The 14,817-nt window shown below is 37.7% G+C and overlaps 1 protein-coding gene and 1 long non-coding RNA gene across 23 annotated transcripts in view; one reads left to right on the top strand and one right to left on the bottom strand.

Moving 5' to 3' along the window:
* Positions 1-14,817, top strand: part of LOC113241103 (uncharacterized) — a 69,323-nt gene that overhangs the window by 13,877 nt on the left and 40,629 nt on the right. The window lies entirely within an intron of this gene.
* BIRC6 (baculoviral IAP repeat containing 6) overlaps positions 1-14,817 on the bottom strand; it is a 226,993-nt gene that overhangs the window by 3,759 nt on the left and 208,417 nt on the right. For 21 of the 22 annotated variants that reach the window (XM_048222900.2, XM_026478650.4, XM_026478636.4 and 18 more), the window contains 3 exons: positions 13,293-13,370; positions 7,605-7,793; positions 2,324-2,458 (listed from right to left, as the gene is read on the bottom strand). In XM_048222900.2, the coding sequence (XP_048078857.1) occupies positions 2,324-2,458; positions 7,605-7,793; positions 13,293-13,370 (402 nt within the window). Of the gene's footprint in view, positions 1-2,323; positions 2,459-3,548; positions 6,745-7,604; positions 7,794-13,292; positions 13,371-14,817 lie in introns of those variants that run through there. The other variant, XM_057309355.1, reaches the window with a different exon arrangement.

The following is a 14,817-nucleotide window of genomic DNA, read 5'->3' on the forward strand; positions in this document are numbered from 1 at the left end:
GGAGCTAGAGAGTACAATGCTAACCGAAATAAGCCAGAGACAGATACCATATGAGTTCACTCTTATGTGTAATTTAGGAAACAAAACAAACAATGGGGAGAAAAAAGGAACAAAGCAAAAAGAGACTCTTAACTACAGAGAACAGTTACCAGAGGGGAGGTGGGTGAGGGAATGGATGAAATAAGTAAAGGGGCTTAAGAGTACCCTTATCATATGAGCACTGAGTAATATATGGAATTGCTGAATCACTATATCGTACACCTGAAACTAACATAAGACTGTATGTTAACTACACTGGAATTAAAATTAAAATAAACAAAATTTAAAAAGCCAAACTCATAAAAATTAGAGTAAAATGGTAGCTAGTGGGGGTGGGGGATGGGAAAATAGGAGAGATGTTGTTTAAGGGTACAAACTTGCAACTAGTTAACAAATAGGTCCTGGAGATCAAACGTGCAGAGCAGTTATTATAGACAACAATATCGTATTATAATCAATGTAGATTCTAGATCTTAATTGTTCTGACCACAAAAAGGAAATGATATCATGCAATGTGACAGAGGTGCTATGACTACAATGGTAATCACGTTACAGGATATAAAATGTATCAAGTCAACATGCTGTACATGTTATGTCAACTATAGCCCAATTTTAAAAAAAAAGAAAACTTGATAAGAGGGAAGAGAAGTTCTAATTTTAGACCTTCACCTTAAGTAATGACAGGGCATCCAAGTAAAAATGCCATAATATAATTCTGAGAAAGCAAAAACCAGGCAATAGTTGGAAAAGTCACTCTTTTTTTTAAGATTTTATTTATTTGACAGAGACAGCCAGCGAGGGAGGGAACACAAGCAGGGGGAGTGGGAGAGGAAGAAGCAGGCTCCTAGCGGAGGAGCCTGATGTGGGGCTCAATCCCAGAACGCTGGGATCACGCCCTGAGCCAAAGGCAGACGCTTAAGGACTGTGCCACCCAGGCGCCCCTGGAAAAGTCACTTTTAAAGAGAAAGTGGCCTTGGGACACCTGGGTGGCTCAGTCGGTGGAGCATACGACTCTTGATTTTAGGGTCCTGAGTTCAAGTGCCACGCTGTGTATGCAGATTGCTTTAAAAAAAATAAAATCTTAAAAAAAAAAAAAAAAGAATAAATGGCCTTTAAAGCAAAGAGCTAGACTTATGATCACTTGTAATGCATATAAACGTGGAATCACAGGTTGTACACCTGAAGTGAATATAAAATTTTATGTCAGCTACACTTAAAAAAAGAGAAAGATAGTATATGGCCAAAGTTAAGGATATAGATAAAACTGAGAGTAAAAGACTAAAATGGCCCTGAGGGCCAAAATTTAAGCCTTCAGGTATATAATCATTTAGACGGGGGAAGAAAAAATACACTAAAAGAGTTAAAGAGTATGAGAAGAGGAGGAACCACATGGTCTACAAATGAAAACTGTGGTAGAAAAGACAAAAATTTATTTTTTTTTAATTTTATTTATTTGAGACAGAGAGAGACAGCAAGCATGAGTAGGGGGCAGAGGGAGAGGGAGAAGCAGGCTCCCTACCAAGCAGAGAGCCTGATGGGATCTCTGGGATCACAACCCGAGTTGAAGGCAGATGCCTGACCGACTGAGCCACCCAAGTGCCCCCAAAAGACATTTAGACCAGCGCAATGAGAGTCTTTTCTTCTTTAACTATTAAAAAAATAAATTTTTAACTTTTTTTTTAAAGTAAACTCTACCCCCAGCGTGAGGCTCAAACTCATGACCCTAAAATCAAGAGTCACATGCTCTTCCCACTGAGCCAGTCAGGAACCCTGAGTGAGTGTTTGAACACATAGAGGGTGTTAGAGAAGCTTAAACTGAAGTGATCTAAGTCAAGGCAGGTTTCCATAAAGTTAAATTTCAGCTGCAGCCGAATGGCAGGGAGCTAGCAAGAACAGGTGAAAATGAGAGTAAAGGCCTGGAAGGGAGAGCTGAGGGAGCAGAGAGGGGAGCCAGGGTCACTGGTGTGGAGAACTGGGAGCAGGGACCTTGGGCAGAATGAAAAGTAAACTGCAAAAGAGAAAAGGGAAAAGAATAAAAAAAGTCCTTCACAGAGCACACGCTGTTGTCAACATCCTTTCTAGGAAGTGTCAACTCATCGTCAAAATTAATGAACCTTTTCTACAGACTCTTGGATAGCAATTTAGGCCTCTGAACTTAAAATAAATGTTGTTTCTTTGAATCCTTCTGATTCCTTTACCATCTGGGGACTATGGCTCTGTCAATGAAGACACAACTCTTGCTTTAACGCTGCCGGTAGGGCTCCTGTTAGGAAGGCTGACTCACCTTGAGAGCGGCGGCGTGGTGGGACATAGTCCTGCCTACCCGCTTATCGCTGCTGTACTGCTGGATGTCCGCGATCCACTCCTCACACTGGGCCATGATCTCAACTCTTTTCAAGTAAAAGTGTTTGTGTATAACCTTCAGAAGGAAACAACCAAGGGAACAAAAGGGGTTCACGTCAGAATTTAAAAGAAGTGGCATGACAAATGAAATTTAAAAGACAATTGCAACGTTTTTGTCTCCAAAAAACTCAATTTAGTGAATTTTACATTAACAGGGAAGAATCAGGCTAATGACATCAGATGACACGTGTTGAAATGCCCAGCTTTACAGCAGAAAATAATGCCCCATAGCAACCAGACATTCAAATAGGTAATCCTATCGGCAAGAATAAAGACATCTATAATACAATATACTCACAAGGTGAGCACTGTAAATGAATAACCAGGAGAAAATAATTAGGAAAGTACTGACAAGAGAAAAACTGTCAAATTCTGTACCTTTAAAAGAGAACTCTACAAATACCTAAATAATTAGAGATATTCCAAATGTCAAAGATACTGACACAGAAATCAGAACAGAGCCCTAAAAATAGGCGCTATTACTACTTTCTTAAATTTTATCTTCTGGTTAATTTATAGTTAAGATTGTTTTTTATAAAGTTAACTTTCCTTGTTTATTTGAGGGCGAGTGAGCACGCACGCAAGCAGGTGTTCCTGTGCGTGGGATGGAAGGTAGAGGCAGAGGGAGGGACAGGGAGAATCTTAAGCAGGCTCCGTGCTCAGTGCGAAGCCCCATGTGGGGCTCCACCTCCCAACCCTGAGATCGAAACCAAGAACTGGACGCTTAACTGACTGAGCCACCCAGGCGCTCCAAAGTTAACCTTCCTTGTAATAATTGTGGTTTGCATATGGAATTTTTAAAAATTCTCTTTGAAAAATTGGACAGAATTTCTTACTGTGTAAGCATGAGTCTACTTCTGACAAATTTAAGTTAGAAATTAGATCAATTTGGAAATACTATATCAATTAAAAAATACCATTCTGGGGGTGCCTGGGTGGCTCAGTAGGTTAAATATCTGCCTCCGGCTCAGTCCTGGTCTCAGGGTCCTGGGATCGAGCCCCGAGTTGGGCTCCCTGCTCACCGGGGGTCTGCTTCTCCCTCTCCATCTGCCCTTCCCTCTGCTCGTGCACTCTCTCTCTCCCCCAAATAAATAAAATCTTTTTTTTTTTTTTTTAAGATTTTATCCATTCATCTGTCAGAGAGAGCATAAGCAGGGTGAGTGGCAGGCAGAGGGAGAAGCAGGCTCCCCACTGAGCAGGGAGCCCGTCGTGGGACTCAATCCCAAGACCCTGGGATCATGACTTGAGCTGGAGGCAGATATCCAACCAAGGGGGAGCCACCCAGGAATCCCTAAATAAACAAAATCTTTAAAACAAAAACATTCTGTATTCTGGGTTAGCCACTATATTCCAATGACCTTATCTCCCCTAATGAAAAGGCAATAATACCAAAAGGTACTATTAGGAAAACATGGGAATGGATGTAAAACACCAGTAAGATCCTATTACATTTAACAATTACTGCATTTGATGCCTACAGGGATGCAAAAGTAAGACACAGCCTGACATGAAGAGTCATGACAACCACAGATAGGTGAGTGCATAGGTGTAAAAGGTAGTTAAAAAACAAAATGTATGGAATTGTTGGATCATTATATTGTATACCTGAAACCAGTAACACTGTATGTTAACTATACTGGAAATAAAGTGAAATGAAATAAAATAAAGAAAAAACAAACAAACAAAAGACAAAGGCAAAAACAAAACAAAAAACCCCAGGGAATTCAAAGAGTCACATCTAATTGGGAGAATCAGGAAAGCATTCATGGGCAAGGGGTGCCCCCTTTACTGTGAGCTAGGTTCTACAGGATGAGAAAGATTATTGTTTCAAATTATACTTACTTGCTTTTTGTAAAAGTCATCCCACCACTCTGAGTTCCTTGTGTTAAGTTTATTTTTCTTCCAGAAAAATTTTTTATGTGTGAACCAACAAAACTGAGTATAAATACTTACACGCTTATTTCAATACATCTTAAAAGTGAAGCTTAACATACACAGAAAAGTACACAAATTACATGTACAACTGGATGCATTTTCCCACAGTGCACACCAATGTAATCTCTACTCAGATGAGAAACAGAACATTACCAAGCATGCCAGAAGTCCCCTTTGTGCTACCTCTCACCATTAATCCTCACCCACAGGTATACACTATCCTGACTTCCTTTTTTCAAAAAAATATTTATTTGAGTTAGAGAGCACGCACGAGTGCACGAGTGCACACACACAGCGGGCAGGGGCAGAGGGAGAAGGAAAGAGAAACAATCACAAGCAGATTTCCTGAGTGTGGACCCTGACGCAGGGCTCTATCTCATGACCTGAGCCGAAATCAAGAGTTGACACTTAATGGAATGAGTCACCCAGGTGCCCCTATCCTGACTTCCTTAAGCATGTTAGTTTTACTCATTTCTGAACTTTTTATAAAAGGAATCAAGAAATGTACTCGTTTATGCTTGGCCTCTTATGTTGTATATTGTATTTATGAATATTTGTCCACATTAACATGCAAAGCAGTTCATTCATTTATATTGCTGTATTCCATTTTATGGATATTCCATAATTTGCCCATTCATTCTGTTGATAGACAAGTGAACTGTTTCCAGTTTTTGACAGTTACAAATCATGTTATGAACATTCTCTATACCCAATTTCTAGGAAGCACATACCAAGTAGAGGAACTGCTAGTCATTCAGCATATATTCAGCTGATCAGATCCTGCTAAAGAGTTTTCCAAAGCAGCTATAATGACTTATATTCCCATCTGAAGTGCATCAGAGTTCCACTTGCTGCACATCCTAACATTTGGTATCAAAAGTCTTTAAATTCGTAGATAGGCTGAAGAATAAGAAGAAAGGAGCCAGACAATACAGGGCCTTGTAGGCCATGGTAAGGACTTTCGGTTTTCTTCTTCATATAATGGGAAATCAATGGAGTAAGAGGATGAGATTATGTGTGGATAATCTCTGGAGAGGGACATGAGTGGAAGCAGGAAGACTGGTGAGGAAACTACTTCAAATATCCAAGCAAGAGGTAACAGTGGCTTGAAATAGGTTGGTCATGGCAAAGATGGTTTTAACCACCAAATTTTCATTATGTTTTGAAGGGTGGAGCCCAACAGGATTTGTCATTAGACTGAATGTGTTATGTCAGAAAGAGAATCAAGTCACAGGTGGTAAACGTTTGGGGCTTAGATGATGGTGCTTTTACTGAGAGAGGGAGGGAAGGAAGGAAGAATCAAGAGTTCAGTTTTAGTGTTAAGATGACTTCTGTATAATCTAGTGGACTTGTCAAGTAGTTTATATATTTGGATTCACTGTTCGAGTCTTAAGGGCACTGAAGAAATTCATGACACAAGAAGAGGAATATAGGTTTTTCAAGGGCAGGAACTGAGCTTCATTTATCCTTGAGTTCTGAGTACCTTAGTGCAGTGCCTAGTAACAGTTGACATTCGATATGGATGCAAATATAATATAAGTAACCCAAGCCTGGGATGCCTAGGTGGCTCAGTCGGTTAAGCGTCTGCCTTCAGCTCAGGTCATCATCCCAGGGTCCTGGGATCAAATCCCACATCAGGCTCCTTGCTCAGGGGGGAGTCTGCTTCTACTTCTGCCTGCCACTCCCCCTGCTTATGCGCTCTGACAGATAAATGAATAAAATCTTTAAAAAAAAAAAAAAAAAAAAAGTAACCCAAGCCTGAAAAGGGATAGAATATGGTTCAGAGCACAAAGACATACATGTTTTTATTTCCTGTAATATCAGGAAAAGTGAATTCCCATGGCCTTTCAAGGTAAACTGCAAACTTTTGCAAAAATAAAACACTTAACTTTATCAAAGTGTGAATTCATTTAGTAATAATAAAAATGAAAGAAGAAATGCTCCTTTTACATTTCTTCAAAGCATATTCATCATCGCTATCTGATGATAAGGAGGGCTTCAGGTATGCTGCTACACAGAGGCCACAAGGAACTGCTTTGTTAGGGTAAAGATCAATTTGCTGGCATGTAAATATGCCAATTTTTCCTCTAACATGTTGAGTTTCTAGCATAATTTAAGAAAGTGATGATGAAGAGAGGCAATTTTTAAAAAGAAACATGTTTCACAATATAGTTAAAGTAAGATGTGATAAAGTTCTCTGGTATCACAGATGAGGAATATAATCATATTGCAATGCTTGGGTGGCTCAGTCGGTGAAGCGTCTGCCTTCAGCTCAGGTCATGATCCCAGGGTCCTGGGATGGAGCCCAACATCAGGCTCCTTGCTCAGCGGGGAGTGTGCTTCTCCCTCTGCTTGTGTGCTCGCTCTCTGACAAATAAAGAAAATTTTACAAACAAATAAAAGAATAAATCACCTTTTTAAGATTATGGAGATCAGACGGGATTGGGCACGTTTAGGGTGGTATGGCAGTAGACAAGAGGATTATGGAGAGGCAAATAACCACAGGAAGAGTCACTTTTCAGGATATGGTGAAATAAAAGCACTTGTGAATATCAAGACAGGTTTCAGAAACTTACTAAGTCTAACTTTTTCCTAAAGGAAAGAAAATGTCTTCTCTTCAATATTCACACATGGATATTAGTATAAAGGCAAAGTTTCTATTTGTAAGGCAACTTTAGAAAGTACCTTGACCTATTCTGATAAAAAATATTTCTCTGAGGGGCGCCTGGGTGGCACAGCGGTTAAGCATCTGCCTTCAGCTCAGGGCGTGATCCCTGCGTTCTGGGATCGAGCCCCACATCAGGCTCTTCCGCTATAAGCCTGCTTCTTCCTCTCCCACTCCCCCTGCTTGTGTTCCCTCTCTCACTGGCTGTCTCTATCTCTGTTGAATAAATAAATAAAATCTTTAAAAAAAAAATTAAAATAAAAAAATAAAAAAAAATATTTCTCTGAGGACTACTTTGGTAACACAGTTCGCTAGTAGAATGGTAACTGTTAAAAATAAGAAGTTATAAAATTGTCCCAAAATATAGTCAGATGCCTTTTAGGAAGTAGGTGGTTTTAAAATTCACCTCAATTATATTATTACTCATCTTTTATGATTAAAAAGTATAGTTAAGTTTAGTATACCACAGGCTGTCTAAATATAAAGGCAGATACAATACTGACAAACTATATTCTATGATGTTTTCTTTAATAAAGTATTTCATTAATTTTATCGAACATACCTCTTTAAAGCATGGTGAAGGGTTTCTGATTTGTTCTAGCATTGCCCACTTAACCGTTGCTTGTCTAATGTTTCCATCATATTCTCGAGAACTCTGTGTGCCACTGGGAGTGCCTCTAGACCGTTCATATCCTGGTTCATTAAAATAAGGCTCAGCTACTAATATAAGGGACTGAACAGACACCAACACCTGAGGAACAAAGAAATAAAGACAAGTTATAATGGGACATTTTTATTACCAGTAAACTGGTATCTTTTAATATGTACTTCCACATATTTTTATCACCATAAAATTGATGTTAATCATTAGGACACTGAAATACTATGTTATTAAAAGCAAAATTAAAATAGGTACAGTAATGGGGCACCTGGGTGGCTCAGTCGGGTTAAGTGTCTGCCTTTGGCCCAGGTCATGATTCTGGGGTCCTGAGAACTGAGACTTGCATCGATGCTCCCTGCTCAGCGGGTGCCTACTTCTCCCTTTGCCCACCCCCCCAACCCCCATTCGTGCTCGCACTCTCTCTCTCCCCCTCACAAAAATAAATACAAAAAAATCTTAAAAAGGTACAGTAAACTCATATAATATTTATCTTATATTTTATATTCTTGAATCCTTGAAAAAATAAAAAGAACTAAAGATATTTCCTGAAATTGCTAAAAAAAACATTTGTTTATAAACATCCCACACCAATTTAAACATTATTGTGCTCAAACTGTCCTCACTCTTAAAGAGCATAATGGTAACTATGAACTCTTAATAATACTCACTTGTAAGAAAAACGCAATCTTTATTTTTACTCCAAGGAAAATACTTTTTTTTTTTTTAAAGATTTTATTTATTTATTTGACAGAGACAGAGATAGCCAGCGAGAGAGGGAACACAAGCAGGGGGAGTGGGAGAGGAAGAAGCAGTCACAGCAGAGGAGCCTGATGTGGGGCTCGATCCCATAACGCCGGGATCACGCCCTGAGCCGAAGGCAGACGCCCAACCGCTGTGCCACCCAGGCGCCCCAGGAAAATACTTTTTAAAGGCATCCTGTGTTTGCCTTTTTAAAAGAGATTTATTTATTTATTTATTTACTTATTTATTTGAGAGAGAGAGCGCGTACAAGCCTGAGAAAGGGAAAGGGAAAGGGAGAGGGAGAATCTCAAGCATACTCTGCACCTAGCCTAGAGTCAGACGTGGTGCTCAATCTCATGACCCTGAGATCACGACCAGAGCTGAAACCAAGATTCAAATGCTTAACCAATTGCTCCACTCAGGTTCCCCTGCTTTTTAAAACATATACCACCTTGGAAGTATACAGATGCTACTTTATTTTTCTTCAGTGAACTCAGCTATGTAGGAGTCATAACATTCATTTAATGGAATTTTCTGGAGACTTGGATTATCTGACGTGTTTAGTCATTTTATTCATAGCACACTTTACTGTAACCATAAAACTGGGCATGAAAAAAAACAGTAGGGGTGCCTGGGTGGCACAGCGGTTAAGCGTCTGCCTTCAGCTCAGGGCGTGGTCCCGGCTTTATGGGATCGAGCCCCACATCAGGCTCCTCCGCTATGAGCCTGCTTCTTCCTCTCCCACTCCCCCTGCTTGTGTTCCCTCTCTCGCTGGCTGTCTCTCTCTCTGTCGAATAAATAAATAAATAAAATCTTTAAAAAAAAAAAACCAGTAAATTAATAAATACTTGGAAGGAAAAGATTTCTTTTTGAAAGGACTTAATTTTCAATATTAAAAATTATCTAGCTCTGAGAACAATGTAAAACATTTAAGTCAGAGACTACAGTAAACAGAGTAACTTACCCCTAGAACCTATTTTTTGGGTCATCTGTAAAATGAAGATAACTACTTAAGGAATGACTGTAAGAATTAAATAAACTTTTGTTGGGAATTAAGTAGTAGTGTTCATTAATTAAGCTTAATTCATCCACAGTGACTATTCTTCCGTGGCGTAAAAATGACAGCAGGCATCCAGAAGACAGTAAAATGCAAAACAAAATCATTTCTACTCTGAAGATAGTCTTTTTACTTATGTAACATGGGCCTGCAGAAGAGCAGTCAGCATGAGTTCCACTTTGACCAACAAAACTTAAAAGAGCTTCCTGGATCAAACCAAACTAAAATGTTTATCATAGCTACCTCTGGCTAAAGTGTTTTCTTAGAATATGAGCTGACAATGAATTGGTAATTAACAGAAAAACATCCATTACACAGCACAGTATATTATATACATACAGTTACATTTAAGTTAATAATAAACAGAATACATTTTCATTCTGGAATGTAGGTTCACTGATTCCTAGTCAATCCTTTGATACTTCGACAAAGTCAAGAGTTACAGACTTTTATTCATAGGCTGAATGTACAGTCCCTCGCCTCTTCAGTTTTATATTAGCATCCACAAAAGGGCAAGAACTTTTCATTGTAATTTGTTTGGAACGGACCAAATCAAGAACCAAGTAACAGCCTACTTTCACTCTCTGTGTCAAAACAAAAATTTTAACCCAGTTGAGTGGTCTTCTACCAAGCCACTCAACTAGTCAGCAATCAAGTATCCTACGATTTTATATATTCATTTGGTCACAACTTTCCTACCACTATCCATTCTTGTGACTTATCTTTAGAATATCCGCTAATCTGCCATATTCCTCCCTCCATCCCACATCCCTTAGTAATTATTATCTTTTAATTTCCTGTATTTTCACATTGTATCTAAAATTTATTATAGATATTTCAAACATAGTACAGAGTATATAATCCAAAATATTAATTTGCAACAAGAAACTCTATTAGAAGAAATAATAACATCTTTGGCGTCAGGGAAACACTCTTATTAGTAAAATGCTTTCAGCCTTTTAAAATAGTAAGTACCTGCCTCTGGAAAATTATACTGCTATTGAGTAGGACTATAAACAGTTGATGATTTCTAGAACTTTCCATTTTAAGAAAAATTGTTTCAGGGGCACCTGGGTGGCTCATTCAGTTAAGCGTCTACCTTCGGCTCAGGTCATGATCTCAGGGCCCTGGGACTGAGCCCCACATTTGGCTCCCTGCTCAGTGGGGAATATGTCTCTTCCTCTCCCTCTGCTCCCCCCAACCTGCTCATGCTCTAGCAAATAAATAAAATCTTTAAAAAAAGAAAAAGAAAAATGGTTTCATATATACAACGATTTTATTTATTTATTTGAGAGAGAGACAGAGAGCACAAGCAGGGAAGGAGGAGTGGCAGAGGTATAAGCAGGCTCCCTGCTGAGACACAGGGCTTGATCCCAGGACCCTGAGTTCATGCATGACCTGAGCTGAAGTCAGATGCTTAATGGACTAAGCCAACCATGTGCCCCAATGGTAATATATATTGTTAACATTTATAAATGGTTGATTACATGAACCACAAATTATGTTTAACTTCTCCTGCATATGACATTTTTATTAACATCCTACTGGAAGAAGCTATTCACAAGGATTATAATAGGTATTTTAAGTACATAATAGCAACATTAAAAACTAGTTATAGCAATGCTAAAATCTTGTGCTACTGTAATAATTCTGATGAAAGTTTTAATGAACAATAAGACTTTTGATTTTAAATTGTGCTAATAGTTAAGACTATTACTATGTTACTGCTGGATATGAGACCTATGGCATAAGACCAGATATTTTTATACAAATAACCATTATTCTTTTAAGAAACTCACTACAGAGAAACCAAGCAATTCTAATAAAGCTTGCCACTGCTCAAAATATTTTGGAATTGTTTTTAATGGTATATAACCTTCAAAAAGTTTTATGGAATACTTTCAATCTGGCAAAAGTACTTTTATCCTTTGTGCACATGTGATAAATAAAAAGCAAAAACAATGTTGGGTTCCAAAATCTAACCAAGAAAAAATTAAGTAATTTTCCCTGATCCCTTCTAGTCTGCCCCTGAAGAAAGTTTCTAACACAGGACAAAGAGCAATGTTTTCCTGCCTGCATGTATTTATTTCTTGCATAAAACAACCTCACAACGAGACCAGTATTTCTTAGGAATACAGATGCAAAAATCCTCAAACATAATAGTAGCAAACTGAATCCGGTAATACATAAAAAGAATTGTATACCAAGAGACCCAAATGGATTTATCCGAGGAATGCAAGGTCGGTCTAACATCCAAAAATTAATACAATACATTGTATTAATAAAATTAAAAAACAGAAATAGTAGAATCATTTCAACAGATGCAGAGAAAGCATCTGACAAAATCCAACATCCATTCGTAATAAAAATACTCAGTAAGCCAGGAATAAAGAGGAATGTCCTCAACATGATGAACAGAATTTATGAAAAACTCACAGGTAACATGACAATCAATGGGAAAGACTGAAAGCTTCCCCCCCTTAAGATCTGGAGGAAGACAAGGCTATTCACTTTTGCCACAGAAAAGAGACCTTCCTCTTGCTCCTGCCCAAGTCAGTTTGTCACAGGTCTGAAAACTTAGATTTAGGAAGCTATCTAAAATAAAGAGAATGTCATATAGTAACTGTTATCATTTATAAAACTAAAAAAAATTAGAAGTGAAATATTTAGTCAATAATGGAGGAACAGTTCAATTACAATATATGAACTCAAAAGATTACTAACAGCAATTAGAAATTATAAAAATATAACCTGGAAAAATGGATATGCGCTAATGTTAAGTGAACAATGTACAAATGATATACCTAATATGTTCTCATTCTGTGAACTATGTATATGACAAAAAAAAAAAAAAAAAATCCCAAAAGGAATATAAAGAAAAGAAGATGTTTATTTATGTGTACTTAAGTTTCCAAACTTGTAAAATTAAAATCCCTGAGCTTAAGTTGCTTTATTTTACAATATTTTGGGTATATATTAGGTATATAGGCAATATAAAAGATTAAATTAAATTTTTAAATAAAAAACTTTGAAAATTAATTATAAATTTATTTTTACAATTACATAAATTCAACAAAAAATTCAATTCTCAGCTAAGTCTAATTTACTTTATGAAAAATAGGGTATCTCTGAATTTCCTTTTGTAGTAAAACTCACCATAAGCTTAGTTTGTGTTGACAAGAGCAACATACATGTAAAAAAATATTTTAAAGTTTTTGGACTAGAATTGAAATAATCATTTCTAAAATGAAGTAGTAGTTCCTTGGAAGGAACATTCTAATAAATTTCATATAGTTCTCTGCATGAATCATGTACTTTTTCCCTTAGTCTCAACATTAACAAGAAGGGAAAAATTATTGGTACTATTTTTTTTTAAAGATTTTATTTATTTATTTGATAGAGAGAGAGAGCATGCACAAGCAGGGGGAGCAGCAGAGGGAGAGGGAAAGGCCAGTTCCCCCCTGAGCAGGAAGCCCAGTGTGGGGCTCGATCCTAGGACCCTGGGATCATGACCAGAGCCGAAGCTGGATGCTTAACTGACTGAGCCACCCAGGTGCCCCTTGGTACTATTTTCTTAATTCATGAGGATACTGCAAAGTCTTTCCATAGAACCAAAAAGTGACATCCTAAGGAATTATTTTTTGTATCACTGTACTAACTGCTCACCTATAAGCTATTTAGGATAGGTTTTTTTGGTTTACTATGTTTATTCTTGGTCACTAAAACCAACTCTTTTAAAAAACATAGATAGTTCTTTATTTTCTAAGTGAAACTCAGAGAAATGTGTTTACTTGCAAAAAGCTTGAGGTCTGAGGATTCCACTTCTCTTCTGGTCTTCCATGCCATGTATTTAAGATGCTTAAACAAACCTGAGGATGAAGGGAAGAAAGCATAAACAGAATTGAGTGCTTCTGAAAAACTGTCACAACTAGAAGTAAAACCGAAATGCTATCATGTCACAGTATCTCAGTTTTATGTCCCCCAACAAAACACTAAGGGTCAGTCTGTTATTAACAAATTAGCATCTTCAGATGGGATCCAAATCTGCCCAGCATTACAATTCCTTCATAATGAAAAATGAAACAGCACCTATTACATGTTAATACAAATAACGTATTTTTTAGTGAAAAATAACTCTTTGCCAAACCTTTTAAAAAGAAGTTTCACTGGGAAAAAGTAGTACCATTTTACATTAAAAAAAATCTCCCTCAGGGCACCCGGGTAGCCCAGTTTTAGTTGACTTCACTGAAGAGAGAGACTAGAATCTGAATAGAGCTTAAGTGTAAAATGTTAAAATTTATTTAAGAAATTACTTCCTTAAGGGGCACCTGGGTGGCTCAGTTGATTAAGCGTCTGCCTTCAGCTCAGGTCATGATCTCAGGGTCCTGGGATCAAGCACCATGATGAGCTCTCTGCTCAGTGGGGAGTCTGTTTCTCCCCTCTGCTTGTGTTCTCTCTCTCTCTCAAATAAATAAATAAAATTAAAAAAAAAAAAAAAAAAAACCTCTCTCGAAATTTTGTAAATTTTCAAAATGGATATGGTTTAATAGAAGAGACCTTGATTTCCTATCTGCCTCTACGTTCAATTTATTAACAATATATTGTTCTGGTTGAAGTATATGGATAAAACCTAGCTTCACATAAACATGAAGCTGGAAGAAAGAGGACTCACAGAGCCCCAAAGGACCTTGAGGATCTATCTGCTAGGTTCCTCAGAACAAACTTTACGACACAGATACTTGTTTACTCAGACAGCAAGAATGAACTCAAATTATCTGCCAGAAAGAAGTTAACAGGTCATCCTGAGAAAAACAGAACTGTGGACATTTTATCTATACTTGTAAACTAACAATACATATAATGGGCAACAGACTTGGAAAATGAGTGGTCCTTAATAAAGCAGAGAAGTCCATCTCCCTGCTATTCTTGCAATCGTTCTGTGACAGCAATAATGAAAAAAATACTAATTCATTTAGGACATAACTAGTATCTGAATAGCTCTGTACACTATTACTTAAGGTATGGTTGAAATTTTCATTTTTAGAGCATCCCGGTGACTACGTGGAAGGTATTCTTACTTCTACCTATAGGTCTGGAATCCAAGATTAAATGTTACCAGAGTACAATATAGCAAAGACTATTTAATTCAGGATATTCAACTCTCAGGCCCTTACCTGCTTCCCTATACCATTAAGTCATTTTATTTATTTAATTTATTTATTTTGAGAAACGGGGGTGGGGGGAGAAAGAGAGGGAGAGAGAGACTCTTAAGCAGGCTCCACAGCCAGTGTGGAACCCAACACAGGGCTTGATCTC

This window comes from Ursus arctos, unplaced genomic scaffold (assembly GCF_023065955.2).
Source record: "Ursus arctos isolate Adak ecotype North America unplaced genomic scaffold, UrsArc2.0 scaffold_8, whole genome shotgun sequence".
Classification (NCBI taxonomy): Eukaryota; Metazoa; Chordata; class Mammalia; order Carnivora; family Ursidae; genus Ursus; species Ursus arctos.